Raw genomic sequence first — 12,844 nt, 5'->3', positions numbered from 1 at the left:
TAAGGTTGTTAAATACTACTCATTTATCTCAGTGCTTATAAAGATTATTTTCGCGGACTAAAACTTCTAGAGTCCCATAGCCATGGAAATAATAGTCCAATAAAAAGTAACACCTGGGAGTTGTAGTCCAGCTGAGACATGCAGTCTGGGATTTATAGATTAATTTCCCCCCAAGCTCTAGTTTAGCAGTGTCCAAGGTACAAAACTACTTACTTTACCCCATGTTTCCTTTATTTTTTTAATATCCAAATATCTGGTACCAGTGTAGCAGCAACGACGACGACGATGATGATGATTTTCCACCTTTCCCCCCCAAAATTGAGATTCAGAGTGGCTTACAATTTAAGAGGATAAAACAATTAAAAACATTTAAATAGAGAGCATTAAAATAAACTATTACAGAGTATTAAAACCACATAACTCATTAAAAGGATAAAATGCAATTTAAAAGTTTATATCACCTGTTTTAAGAAAATTAGAGCACTGTCCAATGTTACTGTTTGCATCACAATTTATGGGTTTCCCCCAAAGCAAACTCCCTTCACTAACAGTGTATTCTCTTACACTTGCAATGCTGAAAAGGATGTTTGTGTTGACACAGGATTAAAAACTGCAAAATGGTATAAATCCATGCTAGTAAAGATCTGGAGAACCTGTGGCCTTCTAGATGCTGTTGGACTCCACCTCCCAGCAGCAGCGGCCAGTACACTCAGTGAGCATGGACAATGGGAATTTTAGTTCAAAAACAAGGGGACAACCCTAGACCTTTACTGCAGGAATGTTAACATAGCCTAAATAATCATAGTTTACTCTGGAAACAACTGTGAGTTTATGTGTTTCATGCAAGAAAAGCAAGTATCAGATTTATAATGAGAAGTTGGACAGATGACATATAGACAGTCTCTCCACTGAATTGTTGATCTGTTTGCCCATGTACTTCCATTGATTACTCTTGTTCCTCCCAAATCCCAACTGTGTAGTTTACTGAATATACATGAAGTATTTATCATATGGGGTTGGTTAATCAGGATTTCTGTTTTATGTCCCGTGAAACTAACTCAAATGTGAATGTGCTGATGTAACATGGAAGTCTGTGGCTCTCTCACATAGGCTGTTTGTTTTGTAAGGAGATCAGCTCTGTATATGTTGAGTTGAGACTGCCATGGTTGCCTTAGCTGATGACCTTCATTTGGGCATCGACAGGGGTAGTGTGACCCCTGATGCTATTGGACTTCTCAGCGGCCTTTGACACAATAGACCATGACATCCTCTTGGAATGCCTGAGAGAATTAGGAATTGGAGGTGTTGCACTGCACTGGTTCCGTTCCTTCCTCTCAGGCAGATTCCAGAGGGTGATGCTCAGGGACAGTTGCTCAGCAAAAAAGGAGCTTAATTGTGGCATCCCTCAAGGCGCCATCCTGTCCCCAATGCTATTCAATATGAAGCCACTGGGAGAGATCATCCAGAGACATGGGGCAGGGTGTTATCAATAGACTGATGACACCCAGATATATTTCTCCATGTCTCAGTCTACAGCTTTGACTTCAGATGGAGTCTCTCCTCTCAATGAATGTCTTAAAGCAGTAATGGACTGGATGAGGAAAAACAGATTGAAACTGAATCCAGACAAAATGGAGGCATTTACAGTAGCGGCCCCGAACCCAGGTATTAGGATACAACTTCCAGTCCTAGATGAGGTCACACTCCTCAAAGGATTGTGTTCACAGTCTGGGGGTGCTCCTAGATCTGTCACTCCAGATGATAAAACAGGTAAATGCGATGGTCAGGAGCGCCTGTTATCAGCTTTGGCTGATATGCCAGCTGCGCCATTTCCTGGAAGTTAAGGACCTTGAAATTGTGGTGCATGCGCTGGTAACCTTTCATCTCGATTTCTGTAATGCATTGTACATGTGCTTACCCTTGTGCTTATTTCGGAAGCTTCAATTGGTACAGAACATGGCAGCCAGGCTGGTATCATGTAAAACTAGAAGAGACCATATAACACTGAGCTTAAATTCATTTCACTGGCTGCCTATCAGTTTCTGGGCGCAGTACAAGGTGTTGGTCATCACCTTTAAAGCCCTAAATGGCTTAGGTCCAACCTGTCTTCAGGACCGCCTCCTTCCATATAATCCATCCCGTGCAGTCATAAAAACTAGATTGTCTGCAACTGCCCAGAAGACCTTCTCGGCTACTGCTCCTAGATTATGGATGAGATCCATCACATTACCACCTTAAACAGCTTTTAAAAAGCTGTTAAGACAAATATCTTCTGGCAGGTCTTTCCTGAATAGACTACCAGCCACCGAAAAAGATATGGGATTGTACTGTATGTTTTAACATGTAAGCCACCCTGGCTTATTATTTTTATTATGTCCCACACAGTGTCACATGTGAAAATCATGAGTGTCTTATTTTGGAAAGATTGCAAAAATGTTGAAGCACTGTACCACACTTTGCCATCCAAATGTGTTGCTATGGCAAAATAGTCACTATTTTCACAATCATAGATAGACAGCGTAGATGTGTGAAATGCTGCTTAAAGGCAAACTACACATTATGTTGTACCACACATATTAGAGCCTGAGATTTTAAAATTGTTTTTAGAAGAACTGTTTTAAGAGAGATGATTGAGGAAATTTCCCTCAGCTGCCACTATCTTACCCAATTCATCACCAAAGCAACTCTACTCTGCATGATGATTCAAGAATATGTTTGCATGTGTTTTGAATATTTGGAGAGAGAATGTGGGGCTTATGAAGTAACTAAGGGAAGGGGGTAATTGTTATTTGGAGGAAAGAATGGTTGGGAAAAGAGATTAAGCACTTCCTCTCTCCATTTTCTACTCTTCCTTTGTCTTAAAGCTGGCCTTCTTTTAAACCAAAGGTGGGGAATATCTTTTAGCCAGAGGACTGAATTCAAATTCAAGTATATTCTTGGGGATCCCAAGGCAAAATGCTGAAGGGGCAGTATACCTCAGCTTTCAGCCCTTATTGCCTGTAACCAAACCTTTGAAGAGGCATTTCAACCTTTTGGAGTTGGAACAACCTTGCAAAGCAATCAATCATGGTTAAAGTAAATTACAATGTGTTTGAACTTTCACTGTCAAATAAAAAAGAGGTTAAACTGATTTTTTTTTAAAAAAAAAATCAGCATTCTTTCCCCTACTTAGTTTTTAATAGTTACTGTGGTCTCCATATTATTAGTCAAAACCATAAAACCACCAAAAAGAGAATAAGCCCTGGAGAACATCTTCAGACAGTTAATTTCACATGAGAAGGTCATATGTTAAATAAATGAATTCTTGGAAGACATTATAGAGCCACACATTAAAACTGTGGTACTAAACATACATGCAAGAGAGCAAACGCCATTGACAATACATGATTCTACATAATTGCGTAGGGTTATACTCCAAAGATTTTTCAGATGGAGAGATTATGAAGCAGTCTCAAACGCTGCCTATTAGCAGAATGTTTGGAATTCTTGGCTGTGTGATCCTAAAGATCATCAAGCATGATTCCAGAATAGGTTTTTATTATGCAGTTGCTCTGCCTTATTCATAGAGTTAGAAGGAGAAGAGTCCAGATGTCGTAGTCTTAAACCCGTAGTTCTCTTGTGTTTTCCCATTACTTCTGTCTTTTTTCTTGCCATTAAAAATCCTCTAAGATTGAAACGATGGAAGAACTGCATGATATCCTTTGATTGGTACTGCTAAGAGCTGACCATCTGAAAGCACCCTAATTTTTACCCTTCCTTTATATGGCAGAGACTTTCTCAGCTGATGGCTTCCAATTCCACACTTTGGGACCCATTTCTGCACATTGTTTCACTGTTTTGCTAGATTCTCTTTTGACTGGTTTTGTTCCCTGTAATAAATGTAAAGCAGCTGTTACAAAGCTAGCATTATGTGATCTATTTAATGCGAAATCTCTTTCTTTATTGTCTGGCAGGGAGACCCCATCCCTGAAGAGATATATGAAATGCTGAGTGACAGCTCGGTGCGCTCCATCAGAGACCTCCAGCGGGTTCTGCGGATAGACTCCGTAGGTAAATCTCCTCAACACTGAATGTTTCTCTTCCTTAAGTCCCAGGGAAAAGCAACAGTAAGACAAGAAAAAATATATGTGTATATTATCCACAAATGTCACTGCTGGCACTTAGTGAATGCTTTCTTCTCTGCATTCAGGGAAAGCAGTATAAGAGCACAAGCTGTGTGTGGGTTGCTCATGTTTGTGCCATCCTAGCATGGACTGTCATGTGGACTGTTTATACCTGTATCTTATCTATATCAGAAACACCTAATTTCCCAAGAAATTATTGATTATCCATGCCAGTCCTACCATTAGACAGAGTCAAGCAACCACTTCAGAAAGCAGATTTTGGCAAATCATTAGTTATTAAATTTGTTATTATTGTGTGTTTGCTGCCAGTGACAGGGAGAAGTGCTTGTGGGATTTTTTGCCTCATGTGCCAAAATGGACGGGCTATTTTAACTTGGTAGGTGGCTGCGGAACACCAAATGCTGCTTGGCCTCAGATGACAAAATGTCTTGAGGTAGCCATATTGGTCATGGATGACAGAAATGATCATTGTGAAAGAGATCACACGCTGTGTGGAGTAGGCATCTGGCACCCTCTTCTGCATCCTGACAGCTCTCATCATATGCAATAGGAGAATCATTAACACCCACAGAACGGCAGAAATACATGTGTGCCCTCTTTAAGAAGCCACACATTTCTCCACACAGTCACAGATGATATACAAGATCCCACCTAAGGAAAGTCTTGAAATTAGTAAGTGATGGTCATGAGATTGTGTTGTCTGCAGTACATTATAAGATAGATGTGGCTGGAAGGCCAAGGAGCCAACAGCCGAGGCCTTTGCTTCCAGTGCTAGGAGGTAAAGCTAAGGGACCAGAAGCAAATGATTCTTAACACCCACTCTTCCTGAGACCAAAGAAAGGAAAATCGAAGAGGGGCAAAAGGGGAGCCAATGCAGTGTTTAAGACTCTTTGCTATGGCCTTAGGTAGGCCCTCTGATTGGTTCCAACTCTTCACTACATTGACAGAATACCTTTGGTATCAAAAGTGACAGTAGCCCTGTTATGTATAGTGTTCTTGCATTGCAACATCTGTAATGTAAGAAGCTTCCTTTTGAAAACAAGAGAAAACGAGATGTTTTCGTAAAAGCATCTTGGTTGGTTTGCTTGTTTGTATTGAGACTGTTCTGTATATGAGAATGTTTTGTTGAGCAGCCAGAGATTCTAGGGCAGTTGTACAGAAGCAAGAAAGCCATCTTTCTTAAACTGCTGAAATCTTCCCCCGCCCTTTTTCAGTTTCTGAGAAACTACAGCAGAACAGTGTTTTGCTAGGAATTGCCATGGGCGAATCTAGATGAAGGAAATGTTTAATTGGGCAGCAAGTGTAATAAATGTACTACAGTTAGAGATAAACATTTTGAAACGGGGATTAACATGTAACCTATTGAAATGAAGAAGTGGTTTGCTTGTAAATACAGCTGCTGGGATAGGTCTTTCTACATCAGCTTTCCCTAAATGAAAGCCTGCTAGGTGTGTGGGACTACAACCCAATTCATTCCCAGCTGGTCTGATTTAGCTAGAATTGGTGTAGAGCAATTCTATAGTGGAATGAATCTTGTGAGAGCCACTTACTAATTTCAAGATTTTCCATGGGTGGGTGCAATACTTCCTTTTCCTTCTGTTTGGAATGCAGCTCTATTTCTATTGCTTGTGGCTTTGGAGGAAGAGATTACTTTCTCTCTGGAATTTATCACACAAAGGAGATTGGGAGTTTATCCCAGAAAAATCCCGTAATTACATGAAATGATTTCACACGACATCACATAAAACCCACCATTAAAGTGGTCACAAAGAAGCATTAACGCGCATCTTTTTACTTTCGGGATTTCAGTGACAATGCATTTCCGATATCGCTTTATTTGTACAATCGTGTGTGATAATCATTTGTGCAATTACTCACCATTTTTGCTTTATTTGCGGGATGCTTTAAATGCACTTTCATCTCTCTTTAATGCTGAAATTAGCCCCAGTGTGATAAACTCTTGAATTTTGCTGAAATCCCCAGAGGAGGAGGAGAGTATTATTTGGGCATGGCTTGGTCTTGAGTGGGGAAAATTAGCTTTATAATGACCTGCTCTTGGTACAGATCAAAATTGTTATGTATATCACTACTGTATTGTTATACTCTCTTTAGAAGTGTTGCTATAGGAACTTCATGATTGAAGGACTATATTGCAAAAAAAATTCCACATCATCAGTGGGGAGTGTAGTCAAATTTAACTGGAAGATAACCCAGTTGCAGAAGACTGATCTACCTAAATACTACGTATTCCTTCATCCAATTGTATCTCAATTTTGCCTGCCTGTCTTTACCTCTTTCTCTTTATTGTTCCTCTCTTGACTTCTTCTCTTCACTACTTCAGAGCTGCTGCAGCACAGCAGCTTGAGCTCTTAAATTTAAACCAAAGTCATCTTACCTGTAAACTCACTATAAATAGGAGGCCCTTAGGTAAACTATTGTTTTTAGCTAAAATTCCTCTATCTATAGTATATCTAATAAAGCTATTCTACTGTACAAGGGTTAATGCACTGCTTTCAGATACTCAGAAGAGCACTGTTTAAATACTAAATGCTGCCTACTGAGGTAGTTTCAAACTCATTTGCTAGAGGGATGCCACAATGAAGACAGAAGAATTTACTTCTGAATAAACCTGTTGAGGACTGCATTCGTCTAAATCCATTTTCTAGCACTAACAAGAATAGACCCATTGAAGCAATGGACTTTCATATGTGTTAAATTGTGTGTGTATGCCTTCCAGTCACTTGTCAACTTATGGTAACCCCATTAATTTTCTTAGGCAAGGAATACTCAGAGGTACTTTTGCCAGTTTCTTCCTCTGAAATATTGCCTACAGTACCTGGTATTCATTTGTGGTCTTCCATCCAAGTACTAACCAGGGCTGACCCTGCTTAGCTTCCAAGATCAGATGGGATCTGGTACTTTTAGGGTTAGTGTTAAATTACTTTTCAGCAGTTGATTCAAAGAGTTTTACTCTAGTTGGCACTATCATTTGTATGTAGTCCACTGAACATATTGTTATTTTTACCTTCAATAGGCATACAACTAAGCACAGCCCTTGTAAGAACTCACCCTTGTAGAACTAATTTAAATTAGCCTTTAAAACAAAGGCAGTTCATGGACTGAGCATGCTGAGTGGACTCACCCCCAAACTACATGCTCCAGCTTGAATCTTGAGGAAGTCTTTCCTCAAAAGGAAAAAGTTAAATTGACTACAGGGTCAGGAATGAAAAATATAGGCACAAAGGATCATAAATAATTCACACCTTCTGGGGCCAGTAACATGTCACTTCCAGCTAGCTCACAATTAGATCTGTTTTAGCATAGTGTAAAATACCATAACATCATATGTTACATGGCCAGCCAAAAAGACAAGCAGATTGGTCCTTGAACAGATCAAGCCCCGGAATTTTCTTGGAAGCCGAGATGATCAAATTGAGACTGTCATACTTTGGTCATTTCATGAGGAGGCATGATTCATCAGAAAAAGACAATAATGCTAGGAAAGTCAGTTGGAAAGATCATGGGCATGGATTTACAGGATCTAAGATTAGTGGAGGACAGGGCGAACAGTAGATGTCTCATCCGCAGGGTCCCCATGAGTTGGGGCTGACACAAAGGCAGTTAACAACAACAAGATATCATCCTCCCCCCCAAAAAAGTTATTGTTAGTACAGTATTTACAACATTTTTCAAAGATACAGGAAAGGCTTTTCAGGAGTCTGGGAATATCATTAGGTTCTGCTCTAGAAATTAGACTTATGTGATTCATTGCACAGCTGCTTCTCTCTTAACCTTTGGTCTCCTGATCCTTTGCTGCTGTGGAAAAGGAAGAAATGAGCAACAGGCAGGGTGAGGATGGCGGACTGACTGCTTTATCACAGTCTCTGGAAAATGGATCTTTCCCTGGCTGTGTGGTGAAGCTCTAGGGATACCTGCCACTGGACTGAGGTCACACGGCGGCAGCAGTTGGATAGAGGTGGTTTTGGCGCGTGCAGGAATGTGAGCACGCGTCACAGCCACCGGGCTGGCCCTGGAATGTATTTATAAATGCTTTCTTTGTAAATTCCATTCTAGTCCAACTTCTGCTCCTGCCTATCCTCTCCCCGGACTGCCACCCCCCTTTACCTTCTCTCTTGTGTTTGTCTGTTTGTAGCTTTGTAATCTTTGCCGAGACACTATCTACGGGGGAACAGAATTTCCTGCTTTTGTTTCCTATGCCAGTTGGACCACTGGCGCATTCTCAAACGCATTCCCGCTCCCTTTCAAAATGCCTGTGAGGGGAGGAGGGAAAGAGAGGGAGGGCACCAGCTGTGTTCTGCTATTGTTTCCTTCAGAGAAAAGTGACTAGACCTCTCTCCGCACCCCACCACCACCCCTCTTCTCTTGGACTGCTCAGGCCATACAATGGTGTGGATTCCAAAATTAGCAGCACAGGCTTTTCCAAGGCTGGGTCCGCCACCCCCATCCGCTGTAGCTGTACTGCCCTATCAAGGACACCCTTGGGGAAAAGATGGGGTGAGGTTCACTGGAGAACTCTTGTTTTTGAATAGAAGATTTCTTTCAAGTCAACATCACTGCTATTTCCCCCCCCCCCCCGTCTATTTAGCCGTTGTGCAAAAGCAACCCTCTCCCTGGCCTGATAACATTCCAGAGAATTGGGGGGGGGGGGTGGAAGATAGTTTGGGAAGGACCGTTATAGGACCTTTGTGGCATGAATAACTGACACCAGTTTGTTCCAGTGTCTAATCTTTTCCCACTCCCTTGGGATACAGATGGTTTTAGAGCAAGGCATTTGAGAACAGCCACTTTTCAAAAAAGCTTCTGCCCAAATGCTCAGGATTAAATCTGAGCCTTTTGAGAGTCACATGAGTGTCTATGGTAGCTCCATCTCCCAAATGACCACTGTCACACACTGCACAGTTATAGCATCTTGATATCATTTTAACTTCCATAACTACATTGTATGGAATCCTAGAATCTCTAGTTTCATGAAATGTTTAGAACCAGGGGTCCTTTTATACTGCACACTTAGAGCACTGTGATTCTAGTTTAACTGCTGTAATCCCACCCTGTGGAATCCTGAAATTTGCAATTTAGAGAGGAGTACTTTAATGCTTCGCTAAACTACAAATCCTAGCAGTCTACAGGATGCAGGCATGACAGTTAAAGTGATATCAAACTGCTATACTGTACAGTGTGAAAGGAGCCTGTGTCCATGGGGAATTAATTTGGTGGAATTAATCTGAGTTGTTATAAGAATTTGATACCACTTTTAAGTCCCATGGCTTCTGTAGTTTTTTTAAAGTACCTAGAATTCACGAATGCCTCCCTCAAATTAGAGCATTAGTGATCTCTGGAATAGAATTCTAAGATCCTCATAAAACTACAAATTCCAGGAGGAAGCTATAACAGTTGCTAGTGTTGTCAAATGTTTTATCAAAGTGCTATAACTGTGCAGAATGGTATATGTCTTCTGGGCATGTGCCTACTACATCCCAAATGATGAAAATGTCAGTGTCTCTACTGAATTTTGATGTAGCTGTCATTTCTTTGCCCTGAAAGACTTGGCCTTGTAGTATATTGTACGAAGCTTATCGTCATTTTTTCTGTTCCTTGGGCTTTCAGTTCTCTGTGCTTCACAATCCTAATTAGTACCCTGATACTGACGTCTGCCCTTCTTCCCATTATAAAAGTCAAGAAGTTCACAGAAGGAAAGACCTGCCACTGAGCAGACACTGTTTTCAAATGCTACCATTGTCCTTAGACTCCAGTGGGGCTGTTAGCTACAGGGAGGACCAGAGGTGTGGCGGGAATTGCTCTATTCAGCATTTCCTATGGGAAAACATAGGGTTTGTTTATAGGAACTGGACTGAAAGCTCTTGCAAACCATCCTCAGTGCTGAAAATATAACATCTCATTCTATTATATGGGAGGGAATTACAGTCGGCCCTTCTTATACACGGATTTCTTATACACGGATTCAAGCATCCATGGTTTGAAAATGTTCAAAAAAAGTATAAATTTCAAACATCAAATCTTGATTTTCCATTTTTTATAAGGGACACCAGTTTGCTATGTCATTATATTTAATGGGACTTGAGCATCCACGGATTTTGTTATACATGGGGGATCTTGGAACCACACCCCAATGTATAACAAGGCACCATGATGCAAAAGGCACCAGGTTCAGATCTTAGCAACTCCTCACTATCTTCCCAAGCATTACTGTGTTTTCTAGTGAATCATGTCTTCTCATGATATGTCCAAAGTACAACTGTCTCAGTTAATCATTATGCAAAAGGATCTTGTTGCACCTTTGAGACAAACTGAGCTAAAGACATTATAGCATAAGCTTTTGTAACTACAAAAGCTTATGCTACAATGTCTTCCACTTAGTCTCAAAGGTGCTACAAGATCCCTTAACATACGGACATTCCAGACTAACATGGCTATGTCTCTAGTCTTAGTTTAGTCATCTTGGCTTCTAGGGATAGTTTAGGCTTGATTTGCTCTAGGATCCATTTATTTGTCTTTCTAGCAATCCATGGCATCTGTAGAACTTTTCTCCAGCACCACAATTCAAACGTCCTGACTTTCTTCTTATCAGCTTTCTTCACTATCCAGCTTTCACAACCATACATAGAAATTAAAAATATGATGGCACAGGCAATCCTAACTTTAGTATTCAATGCTATATCTTTATACCTCAGGATTTTGGCTAGTTCCTTTATAGCCAATTTAAAAAATCCTCTTACTTCTCTTGCTCCCACAAAATTGGCCCTACTCAGTTAACAGGGCAAAACAAATAACATAGGTGAGGATAAAACCACACCAAATCATAGCACTGAAGTCAGGTACACTGTACACAGATAGAAAAATATCCTGACTTCAGAACGCTGCAGTCTCTTGTAAGTCTTCCTTGGGAGGCTCTAACATAATAATAATAATAACAACAACAACAACAACAGATTTATTTCTAGCCCGCCCAGTCACGAAGAATCCAGGCAGGTTACAACAATAAAATACAACAAATTACAATAGAGTTAAAAAATCAAACCCTAGACCTACCACCTCCCCCCCATTCCCAGTACTAAAACAGAATTAAACAGTAATAATATTAAAACATTAAAAACATTGAACAAACAAAAAATAGGCAGAAACATTGGCGGGGGGAAATAGACAGATGAGGGGACAAATATCTCTATATCTGGGGAGGGTAACTAAGTTGGAAAGGCCTGTCAGAAGAGATCCGTCTTGAGTGCTTTCTTGAAAGCTGCCAGAGTGGAAATGTGACGGATCTCCTCCGGCAGGTCGTTCCATAGTTTAGGAGCAATAGTAGAGAAGGCCCTCTGGGAGACAGATGTTAGCCTAGATTTTTTTCGCTGTAGTAGATTTCTTCCAGAGGACCTTAGTGTGCAGGACGGACAATAGGGAAGAAGGCATTCCCTCAAGTACTCTAGGCCCAAGCCATGTAGGGCTTTAAAGGTAATCACCAACACCTGGTACTTTGCCCGGAAACTAATAGGCAGCCAGTGCAGGGACTTCAAGACCGGTGTTATATGGTCATTCCTAGAAGTTCCCGTGATCAATCTGGCTGCCATATTTTGTACCAGCTGAAGTTTCCGAACTTGGCACAAGGGTAGCCCCAAGTAGAGCGCATTACAGAAGTCCAATCAAGAGATTACCAGTGCATGTACTACTGTTTCCAGGTCCCTCGACTCCAGGAAGGAGCACAGTTGGTGTATCAGACGAAGGTGATAGCAGGCGCTCTTGACTGTCGCATCCACCTGAGCTGTCAGTTGGAGTGACGAGTCAAGAAGCACCCCCAAGCTGCGAACAGAATCCTTCAGGGGAAGTGTGACCCCATCCAGAACTGGCTGACATAACTCCATTCCTGGATTCGGGGTTCCTATAGCAAGTACCTCTGTCTTACCTGGATTCAGCCTGAGTCAGTTTTCCCTCATCCAGTCCATTACCGCCCCAAGACAGGCATTCAGAGGAGAGATGCCATCCTTAGTCACTGCTTCAGTCTGAGACACAGAGAAGTATATTTGGGTGTCATCAGCGTACTGATAACACCCCGCCCCATGTCTCCAGATGATCTCTCCCAGCGGTTTCATGTAAATGTTGAATAGCATTGGGGACAGAATCGCACTTTGAGGGACCCCCGATTTGAGCTCCCTCTTGGCCGAACAACTGTCCCCAAGCGACACCATCTGGAACCTGCCCGAGAGGTAGGATCGGAACCACTGCAGTGCAGTGCCTCCAGTACCCAACTCTGTCAGGCATTCCAGAAGGATACCGTGGTCAATGGTATCGAAGGCCGCTGAGATGTCCAAGAGCACCAGCAGGGTCACACTTCCCCTGTCAATGCCCAGACGGAGATAATCGACTAAGGCGACCATGGCAGTCTCCACTCCGTATCCCGTCCAGAATCCGGTTTGAAATGGATCCAGAAAATCCGTTTCATCCAAGACTGCTTGTAGTTGATTGGCGACCGCTCTCTCGATCACCTTGCTCAGAAATGGTAGTAGTGAGACTGGTCTTGGCAACACTACCCATAACATACATTTCTTCATGGAACTTTCTCCTCTCTTCTCAGTGCTTTTGTAGTCTCTAATAGGCTCTCCCCCCCCCCCCCCCAAGCCTTTCTCAAGGACTTCAACTTAACCTGCTTTATGCTGTGCTATGAACTATGAGAAGGATAATGCCAATCAAGT

The 12,844-nt window shown here is 41.7% G+C and overlaps 1 protein-coding gene across 3 annotated transcripts in view; it reads left to right on the top strand.

Moving 5' to 3' along the window:
- The window catches only part of PDGFB (platelet derived growth factor subunit B), a 60,045-nt gene that overhangs the window by 34,402 nt on the left and 12,799 nt on the right, over window positions 1-12,844 (top strand). For all 3 annotated transcript variants that reach the window (XM_089528219.1, XM_089528221.1, XM_089528218.1), the window contains one exon: window positions 3,954-4,050. In XM_089528219.1, the coding sequence (XP_089384345.1) occupies window positions 3,954-4,050 (97 nt within the window). The remainder of the gene's footprint in view (window positions 1-3,953; window positions 4,051-12,844) is intronic.

This window comes from Sceloporus occidentalis, unplaced genomic scaffold (assembly GCF_023333645.1).
Source record: "Sceloporus occidentalis isolate IW3139 unplaced genomic scaffold, rSceOcc1.0.p SCAF_5, whole genome shotgun sequence".
Taxonomy (NCBI): domain Eukaryota; kingdom Metazoa; phylum Chordata; class Lepidosauria; order Squamata; family Phrynosomatidae; genus Sceloporus; species Sceloporus occidentalis.
The sequence above is the reverse complement of the archived record's forward strand: the minus strand, read 5'-3'. Positions and strand labels throughout refer to the sequence as shown.